We start from the raw sequence: 14,064 nt of genomic DNA on the forward strand, positions 1-14,064 counted from the left end.
TGACACGTCCAAAATACTTAGCTTGGACAAATACTTTTTCATGGCACTGTACTGCCAAAGAGCACAGAGAAGTTAAAACTTGAGCAACATTTGGAGTTTAAAGAACAGCTTTTTAGCCTTAATAAAGTGCACCACCGAATGTGAGTTTTATCTGATATATATTAAACTAAAAAACAAAACAAAACACTCATGACATTCAAGTTTTTTTTGCTTCAGACTGTGGATATCAGAGTAGGTTATGGGGATGTAGAGGAGCAAATGAAAGGGTGGGAAATCATGGAGAGAAAACGCACACACACACACACACACACACAAAGAGACATGTGAGAAGGAGAAAGGCAGGTCTTTTGGCCACTTGTGGCTTTCGTAACCCAGGCACAAATCATAGAGGGACATGGCAATTGGAGTGACAGATGAACAATGCTCCCCTTTTCCAGCCCCCTGTGAACAGGCCCATCCATCACAGCGGGGGAGATTAATTCAATTCATCAGTGTTTTGTCTCCATGGGCCCCCTAATGCCACCTGATATTGCTCAAAGGGGACTTATAAATGTTTGTGGATTTGATGCGAGCTTTGCTGCTTGACACCGAATTAAAACATTACTCTTTACTCGTAGCAGTACACAGTTTTTGCCAATAGCCTGCCATCCACCTCTGCCATAATTCTGATCAAGATTAATTCTTATGAAGACAAAATTGTTTGCCAAAGGCGGCCAACAAGAACATTAAGTAGAGTTTGCAAAGAGAGGAGGGCTTTAGTAATGGAAGATTGATGGTTGCAAAAGAAAACACAGGTCAGGTAGATTTTATTAAGGCATTCAAGATGTACAGCACCTTGAGGCATGTTGGCACGAGACTGCCTAAGCTCATTTACACAATGACCAATTTGTCCTCTACAAGAATGGGCGTTTTCGTCTCTGCTGGCCAGCAAACACATTATTCACAAAGAGCAAGGCAGAAGCAATGTTTGTGTTAAATTAAAAATAAATAAAAATTTAAATGAGGTTTTAACGGTGCATAAACACAAAGCGCTTAAAGCCAGACTTTGAGTCATGAGGCTTATGGACATGCAGCACAACAGAAAATGTCTGAGGTTCAGACATTACCATATGTAACAGAGTATAAGCTCACAGTGCAACAGCATGACTGCAATTGTGCAGAAGCAGTTCTTATAGTTAAACAGCTCGAGCCTTATCCAAAAATTGTGTTAGTGATGACACCCAGTGGCTGCAAGATGCACAACAAGCGACCTTTTTTTTTTAAAAAATAAATGTAAATGCCTAGTTGTGGTCTGAAAAGGCTTCTCTGGAGATGCCGTAGTTCATTACAGTTGAATAGTATCGCTGTGGAGATGCCCGCGTTGTGCACGTGTTATAGAATTGGCATTGGATCTGTAGTGCGTACATAAAAACCCAAGTTTAGGTTTACAAATATCTTGCAGGTTCTATTTTTTGTTCCTTTCCATAAATTGTGGTACAGAAATGTAAAGTAGGAGGTTCAGTGCTTAGCAAGAATTGCTGCAAGTTTTCATGGCATAGATTCGCCAAGTTATCGGAAATACTCCTTGAAGACCAACATGAGGGCATCATAGTCTCGCAGCAGCTGAAAGTAGCTCAGCTGACAAGCAGTTAAAGTGTACCTAACAAAGTGGCATCTGCATGTGATACATGGTAAAGATTAAACATGTGCAGCATGTGGGCTAAAGAATGATTTTTAGAGCCTGAAAAGAGCAGACAGTGGTTTGGGGACCACCATATCACTTTCATTATATGTAATCACATTGCTTTTTATAGACTTCATCACTGCCTCATTTTTAGGCACCTAGTATGAACAAGTAACACCGAATCAGTCAAGACTTACAAAACAGAGCAGCGTGTTGCAAACATCCTCACATAAACCACAAACAATTGAAATTAGACAAGGACTTGTGAGAGTTACTACAAAACATTTCCTTTATTTAAGCATAACCCTCCTTCTGAGCCTGATAGTAGATTCTGCCTCCTCTCCAGACACACAGGTAGTAGGTCGTGCTCAGCAATCCCACTACAGACACCAGCAGGATGGCTACTACCAGGGCAATTTTCCACACTGCTGATCCTTCAGCTTTTTTGAAGTCTAACAAAGCAGAAGTGTCACAAATCAAATCTTAAGTGTGCAGGATGACCAAAAGAGGTCATTATTAATGCTGTTAGCGATCGTGTTAAAGGCATGAAACCTCAACCCACCTTGTTCCCTCACAAGAAATTGTTCTGGGGTAGTTGATTTCATCTGGTCCTTGGCTTCCAGTGTTCTGGCAACTTCTGATGAACTTTCAGGCATGCCGTCCTGGACTGCTACAAACTGTCCATCAGCATCAACATACTGTGGATTCTCAGTGATAAGCCACTCTTCCTGGGTGTACTGAAGCATGGCTGCAAGTAGATACTCAAAAATATAAGCCAATTTATCAGATCCTGACCCAACAGTAGACGCATGCTGCTGTTTTCTTACCTGAATGACCACCAGGCATGGCCAAAAAGGCCAAAAACACACACCAAAGCACAAACATGATCACAGAAGCTCACAACCAGCTTTCCCTTGGCTTTTTTTAATGCAGCCACCTTATCTACAGAAGTGACATCAGCTGTGTTGTCCTGACTCAATCAAGGCAAATTGCAGCAACTGAGCTCTCAAATCGCCTGCTTTGGTGTCCTTTAGAGAGCCCCCATTTCAGTGGTTAAACTACACCTCTTTCATCAGAAAGTGACAGTCAGTCAAACAGAAATTGACCACACAAAGAGCAAGTTGTTATGCTGCCACTTGAAACAGCAGAGAAGAGTGTTCTTCCAGGAAGTGCATCGTAAAATCCAATATTCTGTCTGAAGTTCAGAGGTGGATACTCGGAGAACGTTAAAGCCATAAATATAAATAACTTGAGAAGCAGGTGTGATGAGATTAAAGCGATCACTGAAACAAACCATGAACAGACACAGATCGTTTATTTCGTTACAGCTTTGGTACAGAATAACAGGACTGCTTAATATCAGATATCCACTCTAATGAATGGAGCTTTAACATTCATCACACTCCATGTTGTGAACTACAGTAAACGAAAGTTTGAGGTTTGACCTTTAATTTTTTTGTCAGTTAAGGCTGAAACTGTGACTCATTATTCCCGCTTGTAACACAGTCACACAAGTCACACATACATTTTAAAGAAACCCCCCCCCCCCTCCTTTTTTTGCAGCATGCAAATCAGAAATGTTGAAACTGAATAAGAGCATTTTCACAAGGGTGGCACCGGTACACTTTCTAATCAAGGCAGGCATTTTGACATGTCACAGCAGGAAAAGCACTGGTGTAATCGATGACATCAATATGTCATTCAAGTGTCCCGATTCCCTTTAGCACAGCTGATCAGTACATTAACTGCAAGCAGACTTCAGAGCCTCTACGCTTCCTGCTATTACAAATGAAAATAAGACTAAAATCAGGCTGAAAAACACCACAAAGTAAACGTGCTTACAGTAAGATGATAACATTAAATACTGCACATCCTGGAGATTTGAGTATGTGTTTTAATGGAAACCCCCCTCAAACAAAACAAAACAAAGCAGTGCTTAGGTGATCTTGTGACTGGCATCACTTCTTTGTGTCACCACGTGAAACATCACAGGCTTTTCCCTCACTGACAAAAATAAAACAGCGTGACACAAACATGTTAAACAAAGGTTATTGCTGATGGCCTTTACCTCAGTGTTTCAGCTAAAAAAAAGTGACATCTAATCAAAGTATCGCGCTACATTTTCATCAAAATTTGTGCGCACTCACGAGACGGGAAAACGATGTCCATTTACTGGCAAGTTACTTTTTCCCTTGCATAGTTCAGCATGAGATTCAGCACACGTCTCTTGACGTCTCAAAGAACTGCTTATAAGCACAGAGTATCTGCATATTTCTGAATCCCTTAAACATTTTTAGCAAATCTATTAAACTGGCCCTTTGGACAGTGATCATTCAAAGTCTGATCAATCAGTTTAATCTGAGGCCTACAGGAATCAACACTCTTGGTGCCAGAGAGACATGTAGTTATAGATCTAACATCTTCAGACTGCAGCAAATTACACTGTAGTCCACACTGCTCTGGTAATGTATACACAGATGCTTGTAAAGAATGCTTTCACTAACCTTCCAAGTAAGAAAACCCTTTCAAAAAAAGGACAAAAACAAAGTCAAACTTTAAGTTGGCAATGAATAACAGAATGGCTTTTTGGCCTGTCATTACAGTACCGCTGAATATGGCTAATAAATACAGAAAGTGAAGCCTCAGAGTAACAGTTCACATTGTGCTGTGTCTCTATAAGATATCAGGAGTATGGTAAAAATATATATGTATACCGCTCCCAAAGAGCAGAGGTTCACTGTACTATGTAAAGTACTTTTTTTAACCCATCATATCCATTTAAATATTTTGCTGTCACCACCCAGATCGCCCCTGAGAGTTTTAAATTCCCCAAAAGGGATATTTCACACAGTCAGTTTTCACTTCTTATCTATCTTAACTAATGTAGTACATTTCATAGTTCTGCAATTAAAAAAAAAACTACAGTATTATAGTTTATCTGACTAATTGTGGACTAATCTCATTTCATGGATCCCTTCTTTACACATCAGCAATGTGTCTGTACAGACAGACTGGACTCCTGCTCAGTTAGAAGGGGGACAAGTCTGTCCTCCGTGATCCCTCCTTATTTGTGCTTCTCTTCATCACCGTAGACCTTCCGAAGGCTGGAGTCCAGCAGGTAATCCACTGACCTGCAGAGAACATGGGAGTGAAAATGCTTTTATTTACCATGAAATTATTTCTGGTTCCATTTCCTAAAGCAGAAGTGCTGCAAAGAACACTTCTGCTTTCAACGGCTGCTGTTATGCAACGTTTTATCAGCGAGTGATAGCGGCTGAATTTGCTTATAAAGGGAAGGTAGTTGTACATGTAATATTGTGCAGCACCCATATTTTAAATAAATAACCTCTCTTATTTTATCTACTTTTTTTTTTTTTAACTTACTGAGATTCTTATTCTGTTCTGCTGTATTTTATTTAGGTTTTTACCTATGAGATCCTTTCCTTTATGTTAATTTATTTTTTCTGTTTTAATCAAGTTCTTTATTTGGGGAATCAACCTGGGTAGTGTCAGAAAGGATGAGATTGCCCTTACAAGTGGTGGGGCTTCCCCCCAAGGGAGGGACTCTTTCATTATAGACAAGCTGAAGACATTAGTTGGGGAGGGACTCAGACCAGAGTGGTACTCCTCTGCACCTACGGGGGGAAGTTAAGGTTGTGGTGGAATCTGGCCAGGATGGCTCCCGTATGCTAGATGAGGTGTTTCAGGTACAGTTGTGGTCAAAAGTTTACATACACTTGTAAAGAATATAATATAATGTCTCTACCGAGTGTCCCGTTATTTCTAAAACTCTGATTTTTCTCTGATAGAGTGATTGGAACAGATACTTCTTTGTCACAAAAAACATTCATGAAGTTTGGTTCTTTAATGACTTTATTATGGGTTAACAGAAAAAAGTGATCACATCTGCTGGGTCAGAAATATACATACAGCAGTGCTAATATTTGGTTACATGTCCCTTAGCCATTTTCACTTCAATTAGGTGCTTTTGGTAGCCATCCACAAGCTTCTGGTTGAATCTTTGACCACTCCTCTTGACAGAATTGGTGCAGTTCAGTTAAATTTGATGGCTTTCTGACATGGACTTGTTTCTTCAGCATTGTCCACGTTTTCAATGGGGTTTAAGTCAGGACTTTGAGAAGGCCATTCTAAAACCCTTATTCTAGCCTGATTTAGCAATTCCTTTACCACTTTTGATGTGTGTTTGGGGTCATTGTCCTGTTGGAACACCCAACTGCGCCCAAGACCCAACCTTCATGCTGATGATTTTAGGTTATGTTGAAGAATGTGAAGGTAATCCTCCTTCTTCATTGTCCCATTTACTCTCTGTAAATCACCAGTTCCATTGGCAGCAAAACAGCCCCACAGCATAATACTCCCACCACCATGCTTGATTGTAGGCATGGTGTTCTTGGGGTCAAAGGCCTCACCTTTTCTCCTCCAAACATATCGCTGGGCATTATGGCCAAAAAGCTCGATTTTTGTTTAGTCTGACCACAGAACTTTCCTCCAGAAGGTCTTATCTTTGTCCACATGATCAGCAGCAAACTTCAGTCGAGCCTTAAGGTGCCGCTTTTGGAGCAAGGGCTTCCTTCTTGCACGGCAGCCTCTCAGTCCATGGAGATGCAAAACACGTTTAACTGTGGACAATGACACCTGTGTTCCAGCAGCTTCTAATTCTTGGCAGATCTGCCTTTTGGTGATTCTTGGTTGACTCTTCATCCTCCTGACCAATTTTCTCTCAGCAGCAGGTGATAGCTTGCATTCTCTTCCTGATCTTGGCAGTGATGAAACAGTGCCATGCACTTTATACTTACAAACAATTGTTTGCACTGTTGCTCTTGGGACATGCAGCTGCTTTGAAATGGCCCCAAGTGACTTTCCTGACTTGTTCAAGTCAATAATTCGCTTTTTCAGATCCATGCTGAGCTCCTTTGACTTTCCCATTGTAGCATTTGTGGGCGTTTGTATCCAATGAGCCCTATTTAACCTGTCTAAGAGAAGTCACCAGCTGTAGTCACTCATAATCACTCACAAGAAGTTAAGAGGCCATGCTATGAAGCTCAGTTCACTGACAACTTTCTAAGTCACCAAAATTGCTAATTCATGTTGCTGTATGTATAATTTTGACCCAGCAGATGTGATCACTTTTTTCTGTTAACCCATAATAAAGTCATTAAAGAACCAAACTTCATGAATGTTTTTTGTGACAAAGAAGTATCTGTTCCAATCACTCTATCAGAGAAAAATCAGAGTTTTAGAAATAACGGGACACTCAGTAGATCCATTATGTTATATTCTTTACAAGTGTATGTAAACTTTTGACCACAACTGTATGTCCACCTGAGGATCCTCCTGGAGGTGGTGGCCTCGGAGAGTTGGTGTGAGCAACTCCGCTCAGACTGCTGCACCCGAGACCAAGTAACTATCAGAAAATAGATGGATATTTAAGGCTCTTTTTTTAACTTTGTGTTTAATGTTTTGGTTGTAACAAAGAAATTCCCCAAACTTTGGGATAAAATTAATCACCAATTAATATTCCTCTTTTTTATTATTATTATTAATGACCACTATACATTGTGCTTAGGGTAGTGTAACCTTTTCAGGCTTCATCAACAAGGGATGATATAAAACATTTCAGCTCTTTAAACTAAAAGCTTTAAACTAATTAGGTGTAATTTTTACAAATATTTCTGAATTTTTAGCATGACTTTTTTTGTATTTTTTGCTTGTTTTTTTAGGTATTTTAAGGAATACATCTAGCATTATTCTACTCCCATGAAAAAACAAGCAATGCATTTCTTCTTTCATGTGTCTCACATGTCTCAAAACACCTGGGCCCTGTATATTTTATCCTTTAAGTAGCAGTGAATAGGACATTTGTTGGGGAAAGACAAATCCCATGAAGACATAATACTGCTGAGCCACTAAATGTGTTACAGTAGAAACATTTGAAAAATCATGTTAAAAATAATCTATTTAAACATATACAACACAGGCTTTAATAGGATTTAATATGATGTCAGTCCGGGAAGGCTATCCACAAGGTTTAGGAGTGCGTTTATCATTCTTCCACAAGCCCACTTGTGAGGTGTTGGAAGATCCATGTTTTATGGACCTTGCTTTGTGCACTGGTATGCAGTCATGTTGGAACAGGAAGTGCCATTGAATTCAATGATTTGGATGAGTGAGTGAATATACTGTAACTTGTGCTTACCTGTCTATTGGAGTGATGATGAAGGGGATTGTAGAGAGACCTATAGCAGTGGTGGTCCACTTGCGGACAGGTAATGGCCACCTCGTGGTCCTTCCTAACAGGTACAGCGACGCGGCACACACACGATTAATGGTAAATCCTGGGATGATCACGGATGCAAGAGCCTGCCACACAAATGTGTCCACCACTGCCACAGCAACCTTTGTTGTCCTCCCTGGGTTGTCCCCATGAGCCTTGAGACACAGTTGGATATTTGGAAAAATGAGGGTTGTCACAACTGTTGTGGTCAGGTTTTAAACACAGTTAATGATGAAAGTTTCAAGAAGCAGTGAAGGGGATAAGCAAGTTTAGCTGGACTTTTCAATTGAACCAAAAGCTACAAGCAGCAATATGAAAAATGCATTCTCTTTTAGTCTGAAGATCACTTGTACCACCTTTTGCAAAAAATGAAGAAAAAAAAAGTTTCCATTAATTTATTTTAAACTATGATCAAATTCAATTTTGCAGTTGCAACTATGAGGTGTTAAAAGGAATGCACAGTCTCCCTAGATCTCGTATTAGGTTGACATCATGACACATAGACATTTATTGAGATAGTAAATGTTTGCTTACAGCTGTGCCAAATGATCTATGTCCCAAGTTTGGTTTAGCAAATCAGTGGGACAAATTTCAGAATTTTTTGCCTTGAGGTTCAAGAAGAAAAAAAAATACAAAGAAAGAACAATAAGAGGAAAATAGAAACATGTCTGTGTTTCTTTATGATCCTTTCAGATAGTGGACACTTGTGGGGCTTATAACCCATTAAAAACATATATATTTACTTACCAGTTTTAGTATGTAAAAGTCAAACTGTTAAAATAAAAACACTTATAAAGTACCATGTCTCAAGATCAAATCCATTCCAGGGATCTCGGATCAACTAAGGTCATTTTCACACCTATGGTTCATTTATTATGGTCCAATTTAGATGATGGGTTTGCAAACTTGTAGCTTTTCTCTGTGGTTTGGTTTCTGTTCACACAGAAAAATCCAAGGGAACTCCAATCAAACTAACATGTGTCACTACAACCCAAGTGAGAATGTCCAGTCTGCTTATTGGCCAGATGTGTCTGGGGCGGGAGGAATAAAAGTAAATACAGGAAAGAAAGTGTTGTGTTCTGGACTATTGGAGAACATGAGCGAATTTACATTCATTTTCACAGCTAGTTGCAAGCCTGTACAGACCTTTGCACATCTAAAGTACCATGCTGGATCCTGAGCACATGTGACTAGGGGTTGTTTTTTTACACACAAACTTGCAATGTACACCTGGTAGTTGGTAAATATCAAGGTCAGACAAACACAAATGAATCTCAGCAAGGGGGAAAACGAATTAGAATTCAACTTAAAGTCACTAAAAGCCAAGACAAGAACTAACAGACTTAAAAACTCCTTTGTCCCACACGCCATCAGACTGTTTAACTCCTCTCTGGAGGGGAGAGGGAGGGGAAACAGGAGGACAAAGGAGGGGGGAACAACTAAGCTGTAGTGCCTCTGCACCTCACTGTACAATACCTTGTGCAATACTTTTTGTAAATAGTCAACAGTGCAATAGACTCAATACTTGAAATGTGCAATTCACTTGTATTTTTATTTTTTATTCCTATTTATTCTATTTATCCCCTTTGTATATTTTATTTATATTTGTCTCTGTATTTATATATGTGCGTGTGTGTGTGTGTGTGTGTGTGTGTGTGTATATATATATATATATATATAACAGTTCTGTAACTGTAACTTTGGTCGTTGCTGTGCTTTTTTTGGAAGTCGAATTTCCCAGAGGAACCCACCCGAGGGATTAATAAAGTTCTATCTTATCTTATCTTATCTTATTAAACCCTTTCCTTGTTACATAAAAATGAAAATGTACCCTATAAGGTGTATTAATGAAGATACAATAAACTAATGGCAATATCTCACCACAGCTGCTTTCTTCCCTTTGTCCACGGCATCAGCAGTAACATATGCAGTGGCCACAGCATAGCTGCCCCATACCAAGCTCACTGGCACAAGAGCACGAAAGGCCTCCCCGACTTCGTTGGCATACCCTGTGGGAACAGAGATATAAATGCATTCTAAGTCTGCTTTACATACACAATAGCCTATCAGGTGCTGAAGCTCCAGAGCAGAAAGCTAATTAACAGTTCTAAACTTTTATTCATAATAATAAAGAATTTATGATATTCAAAGTAGAGGATCTCTGCAGTATTTATTTATAAGCTAGATCGCAGGACAGGATACAAATCCTGAAACGAAGGGGCTAATAAACAGCTGTATCTCTTTCCATTTCCATTCCAATGATGGTGGAATGACTTACACTTCCTAGATCTTTTATTAAGAAGTCCCCTGCGCCATATCCCATAGTACATGAACATCACTGGTACAATTAACACCAGTCACACAGAAGCATTATCTTTGGTTCAGTGACAACAGAACCAGTGGAGCGTGGTGGAGTCAAATTCTGCTGCTGCTCTATGATTACATCAAGGGTACTGCGGGCAAAACTGAAGCTACTGTTCAAGCACTGCCAACATGTCTGTCACAAGCTTTGTGTTTTAACACATCAAAAATCAGCTGAATCACATGTAATCAAAAATAGTCTGAGTATACACGATGTAGTGCTTGTTTTTGTCTCGACCACAAGTCACATAAAACTAAAAGAAAGAGCAGTCAGAGTAGCAGCAACTGTATACAAAAGACAGAGGTTACCGAATACCAAGCGATTGATTGAAGTATAGGCAAACATCATGGATCTTATAATGTTACGATTGGTGTTTTCACAAAGAACGTAGGCCACAAGACGACCTTCTACAAAAACCAGCCATGGCAAAAGTTGCTGAACTGGAGGAATAAATGCCTTGCAGTCTGAACCAGTTCCAAACACACCTGACAGTGATCACATCATAATAGAAATAAAAATCAGGCTAAACAAGAACTGCAACACTTCAAGTATATGCACAATTGGTTTGGCTGCAGCTTTTAACATAGCTCACACTGGTTTTCAGTCATTTCAAGGTTGTTTTGGGTTTTGTTTTTTGACAATATCAACACAATTCCACCTTCTTAACCTGTTCCACCTACTAAATTTGCTTTCCTGCTACTTCCTCCACTTACCCAAACTGAAAATGACTGTTTTGACAATCCAGGACTTATTGCTGAGGCACAGGTGCAAGGAGACACACTGAGACTGCAGTGAGATATCTAAAAAATAACTCAAACTGTCATTTTTCACAACTCATCTCTTGTGTATTTTGCCAAGGTTTAAATTAAGAATGGCTGCTTTGACTCTGTCTCCTAAGGTTTAAAGGGGAGAGAGACCATTTGACTTCAGCATCAGCACACAGTTCAAAGTCATGCATCTCTTATGGTATGGGGGTACATTACTGCCTATAGAACTGGCAGCTGGCACATCTGGAAAAGCATTACCAATGCTGAAAGGTTTTAGAGCAACATGCTCCCATCCAGACAGTGCTTGCATACTTCAGCAGGACTATACTAAACCACAAACTGTGTCTATTACAGCAGAATGGCTTCATAGTCAAATAGTCCAGGTGCTGAACTGGCCTGCCTGCAGTCCAGATTTTCTTCCAACTGAAAAGTCAATTAATGCATCATGAAACAAAAAATGCAGCAAAGAAGACCCAAGACTGCTGAGCATCTAGAGTCCTATATCAGACAAGGACGGAACAATATTCCTCTCCCAAAAGTCAAGCAACTGACCTCAGTTCCCAGACATTTATGGACTATTGTTACAAGAAGGGGGGGATGCTACACAGCAGTAATCATGGCTACGTCCCAAAGTCCCAGATTTCATCACATGGTACACTTTCATTTTAAATATTTGACTGTTACTGCCCAGATCAGCTACTGGATTTGGACCAGAAGGTGAGAGTAACATTAACCAAAAGATAAGAGCCCTTCTTTTCTACAGTGCATGCCATCAAATGTACTGATGAGGTAATCTAAGAAAGCACTGTCTAATAAGAAAATATGCCATGACTGCTGTTTGCCCAGCAAGACAGGAACGTTAGTTAGAGAGATTGGGTATGTTTTATGTGCTCACAAGATAAGATAAGCAGCAGCGATAAGGACCACAAATGCTGAAAAAGATAGCAGGACGTGGGTGATAAAAGTGACGTTTAGAGATTTCCATGAACAATTAGTGAGTGCTCACGTACGCAGCGGGGCAATTCTGCTGCATTATTTATTAGCATCAGATTATAAAAGTAAATTGGTATTAATCTACAAGCACAGCAGACAAGCCACTGTCTCTTCTATTGCCATCCACCAATAAATAGCCTCCTGTGTTTCACTGCCAAAACACTTTGATTTTGGGGGGGGGGGGGGGGGGGGGGAGTGCGCCATTCAATACTTTGTGGTAACATGCTCAAAATATCTCTAAAACAACCAAACGTAAGGAATTTAAGTAATCTCAAAGGTCATTAATGGATCTTCCTACTAATTTAACTGATTATTTTGTTATAATTAAGATCAGTTAAGTTTGAGTTGGATAACCACCACCTGGCAATTTCATCGCAGTATGGAGACATGTAATATTAATAATAATTTCATGTAGAAATGTGTAATGTTTCTTAATGTACAGAATAATATAGCTGGAAAACAAAAAACTGATGGTTAATACTTTTAGGTCACCCTTGTGCTGCCAAAACAGCTCGGACCTGACCTCAGGGGGTGTCCTGTATTTTGTCACCAGGAAATTATCAGCAGATCCTTTGTGTCCAGCAGGTTACTCTGCCCTTCACGTTGGGAGCTTGGGGAATCTGGACGCTGGGACAGTATCCGCCTCTGTTATTCACGTTCGAGGTTTTTGTCAGGTGGAGGACTGCTTTTGCCATGAGTGGCATGCTTGACCTTCAGTGCTTTTAAGTTAAAGTCAAAGTAGCATCCACATGAATACCGGCACACATCGTAATAAGATCATTATTGCAGCTGAATTAACATGTAGGTGCTTTCACTGTTGCGGCATATTGACACATACAAAAATGACAGGAATGCACATTACGCCGCATACACACTGCTACTACCGTGTTACTGCTGCCTAGTATATGTTATGAAAGCTGAGGAGGCATGTAGCCTGTGGGAACAGCTGCAGAGTTGATGCCCTTCAGGACTGGTTGCTGCTCGCGCCCTCCCTCGCTGTAATAGCTGGTAGAGATGGGGAAGTAAAGGGAGAAATACACTAACCTTAAATAGGATCACGCCTGGCCGTTTCTCAGTAGTTGAGTCACTGTCTCAACTTGCTTGTCAACTGCCTTCACTGAGTGATTTTAAGGGCTAACCGGGACAACTACACGCCGTGGAGTTAGTAGCGCACTGCGTCTTACATAACAGTGTGGAAACAAAACCGCGACACTGCCGAGCATACCTTCAATGCTTCAAAAGTATACCATGCAGTAATAAAACGACCTTGAACAGGCAACTTTACTATAAATAGATATTGAGGAGAGTGGTTAGCTGCCTTTGCTAACTCCGAGCTAGCTAGCATTTGGTCCACACTCTGTCCCGGCAGTGAATTTAGCGCAGGTAACCAGAAACCAATTAAACAACACATACCCAGGAAGCGGACCCACGTATCTCGATAAATGTCCACCGTTTTCTCCAGCTGTTCTTTAGTGGGATCCATGGTTTCCTGCCTTCCTTCACACCACCCCGCTGCCAAACTCTGAGAGGGGGCGTGGTCTCCTTCACAACATCCACTCCGCCGACCAATCTGCTGTGCCTGCGAGCCAACACAGGGCGGCAGCAACATATTACAGTGTAGGTTTTCAGAATCAGAATACTTTATTGATCCCTGGGGGAAATTATTTAATTTATTTAATAATATAATTTAATTATTTCAGTAGTGATGTGCAATACTACTGATTTCCTTTCCGATCCGATACCAAGTAATATTCAGGGTGGTATCGACGATACTGATCCGATACCGATGCTTTGTACAAAAACGTATTTTATTTATTGTATCTCAAATTATAGCGTCATACTGATTACAGGACATCAGATTACTTGTTCTTATCACTTAGTTCATCATATAGAAATAAAAAAAACTGAACTTGTGCGCTATTTGAACACCTTGCCTGCCTGCAGCACTAAAGGACTCCGTGAGAGACGTTTGTCTCGCCCTAGC

At 40.3% G+C, this 14,064-nt stretch overlaps 1 protein-coding gene across 1 annotated transcript; it reads right to left on the reverse strand.

Moving 5' to 3' along the window:
- Window positions 1-4,568: 4,568 nt before the first annotated feature.
- Window positions 4,569-13,644, reverse strand: mtfp1 (mitochondrial fission process 1). Its single transcript, XM_085413939.1, has 4 exons — window positions 13,494-13,644; window positions 9,840-9,967; window positions 7,881-8,113; window positions 4,569-4,794 (listed from the first exon to the last, which is right to left on the reverse strand). Exons 1-4 carry the CDS (start codon window positions 13,561-13,563, stop codon window positions 4,728-4,730), a joined length of 498 nt encoding a protein of 165 aa, XP_085270065.1. The 5' UTR covers window positions 13,564-13,644; the 3' UTR covers window positions 4,569-4,727.
- Between the last annotated feature and the right edge of the window lie 420 nt (window positions 13,645-14,064).

The sequence above is a fragment of the Rhamphochromis longiceps genome, linkage group LG7, assembly GCF_057381845.1.
Source record: "Rhamphochromis longiceps isolate RC_006_pf linkage group LG7, R_longiceps_female_GT1.1, whole genome shotgun sequence".
NCBI classification, from domain to species: Eukaryota; Metazoa; Chordata; class Actinopteri; order Cichliformes; family Cichlidae; genus Rhamphochromis; species Rhamphochromis longiceps.

What these genes read in the sequence shown, in the direction of transcription:
- mtfp1 (XM_085413939.1), bottom strand. Translation starts at nt 13,563, where the DNA reads ATGGATCCCACTAAAGAACAGCTGGAGAAAACGGTGGACATTTATCGA. An exon ending in TACGTGGGTCCGCTTCCTGG is followed by an intron (nt 9,968 to 13,493) that starts GTATGTGTTGTT and finishes CTGTTCCCACAG; the next exon opens with GGTATGCCAACGAAGTCGGG. An exon ending in ATCATCACTCCAATAGACAG is followed by an intron (nt 4,795 to 7,880) that starts GTAAGCACAAGT and finishes TGTTCTCTGCAG; the next exon opens with GTCAGTGGATTACCTGCTGG.